At 66.7% G+C, this 1,752-nt stretch overlaps 1 protein-coding gene across 1 annotated transcript in view; it reads right to left on the bottom strand.

The window, feature by feature from the left end:
* ACSBG1 (acyl-CoA synthetase bubblegum family member 1) overlaps positions 1-1,752 on the bottom strand; it is a 41,022-nt gene that overhangs the window by 38,011 nt on the left and 1,259 nt on the right. The window contains exon 2 of the mRNA XM_014546257.1: positions 1,336-1,391. Coding sequence (XP_014401743.1) covers positions 1,336-1,391 — 56 coding nt within the window. The remainder of the gene's footprint in view (positions 1-1,335; positions 1,392-1,752) is intronic.

The raw sequence follows: 1,752 nt of genomic DNA, 5'->3' as shown, positions 1-1,752 counted from the left end.
CCCCGGAGGACCTGCCTCCACAGTGGAGCCCAGGACGTTTCCCTCCGAGAGGCACCGTGTCTGGGGCGGGCCCTACTGTCCCGACTCCCCGAGAGCACGGGGCCTTTCCGAGCCTTGCCGCTGTCCGGGAGGCACTGGCCGGCACATCCGCCCGGCAGGTGGGGTGTGACAGTCACCACGATCAGGACCTGTCGGCCGGACGAGCGCAGGAGGCTGCCACGCAGGACACGGAGAGCCTCCTGAGCAGAAGGCAGCGCCCGGAGGCAGGCGGCGGCCCCGGGCGGGAGTCCCCACTGACAGGGAACAGTCAGGGTGGGGAAAGGGCCCAGGAGGCGACCCTGCCTCTGCTCTCCCCTCCGTGGGAGGAAGAAGGTCCGAAAGGGTCACCTTGCTGAGGGCGGGGCCTGCACCCACCCCCGCGCACACACACTAGAAGCACCTTGCCTACCCTGCATCCACGGATACAAGCCCTCCCCGGCACCTGCCCTCCAGCACCGGCCCCGCAGCACGGGGAGCGAGAACACACTGGCAGGGCCTGTTTGAGCACATCCCTGGAGGGGCGTGGGAGGCGGAGGAGTTGGCAGCCTGCACGCTCCCTCTCTCTGAGCTGAGCCGTCTGTGGGGGATGGGCCTCTCCTTTCTGCAACTGTCTTGTCAGAGGAGCTGATGGGAACCACTGAAGACAGAACCTGCCAGGCCTCCTCCAGGGAGCCCTCCTGGATTACCCCCAACACCCTCGCACCCTCTCGCCCTGGGACACTCAGGGAAGCTCCCTGAGAGCAGGGCCAGGCCTGCCTCAGCTCTTTCCCCTGCCCCGAGCAGTCGCTGAGGGGCACCGAGGGGCTCAGTCACATGGCTGAATCGAACCTTCTCGAGTCCCCACTGTGCGTGCGACACGTAGTCGAGGGGCGGCCTTTTCCCACGTGAGCCCCGCAGGGATGAGAACCCATCTCCCGTTTGTTTCTGTTGCCTTTTCTTCCCACCCGGCCCTCAGCAGCCAGGCCACTGCTCCGTATGCAGTAGGTGCCCAATAAGTGCCTTCTTGCAACAACACGGCATCGAGGCTCACCGTAGGTGGCCCCCCAGGCTCACAGGTGGACTGGCTGTGTGACATGGAAGTCACGGTACCTCTCTGGGCCTGTTTCCTGCCTGAATCTACAGCGATTGTGAGGGTAGCACAACCCGTGAACACGCTGAGTCAGCCCTCGGGGTCACTGGCGGACTCCCGCGGGTCGTTAGGAAAGTGAGTGGAAGGAAATTCTCTGCTGAGACGGGGAGGGGGACTGAGTGGGCGAGGGTCGGGCGCTGCCGGCCGCGAGGGGCCTGGTTCCTTACACGGTCCTCAGGATGGAGCTGGCGGACCTGAGCACACAGCGTGAGTCACGGCCCGGCTAACCCTCCTTCCGGCCGTGACTCGCCCGGCCGCCACCTGACTGTCATTTGCTTCCTCCTGAGCCCACAGGCCTCGCAGGATGCGGCGGCTTTGGGCACCCGTCTCTGTTCCCCAGGCCCCACTGCCTGCCAGGGCCCCCCCACCACTGGCTGCCCTTCTCACCCCGCCCCGTGACTGGCTCCCGGTCCTGCCTCTCTGCTTGGGGGGCAGTCGGAGGGGGACCCGCCCCCCGCACGATGGAGACTCTTCGCAGTGGGGGTGCTGCCCACATACTCCCGTCCTGAGGACCGAGCAGGGAAAAAGCATGCCTCGCCTGGGCTCAGCTCTCGGCGGCAGCCACGGCGCCTGCGAGATGCGGC

The sequence above is a fragment of the Myotis brandtii genome, unplaced genomic scaffold, assembly GCF_000412655.1.
Source record: "Myotis brandtii unplaced genomic scaffold, ASM41265v1 scaffold439, whole genome shotgun sequence".
Classification (NCBI taxonomy): Eukaryota; Metazoa; Chordata; class Mammalia; order Chiroptera; family Vespertilionidae; genus Myotis; species Myotis brandtii.
This window is presented reverse-complemented; position numbering and strand designations above follow the sequence as displayed.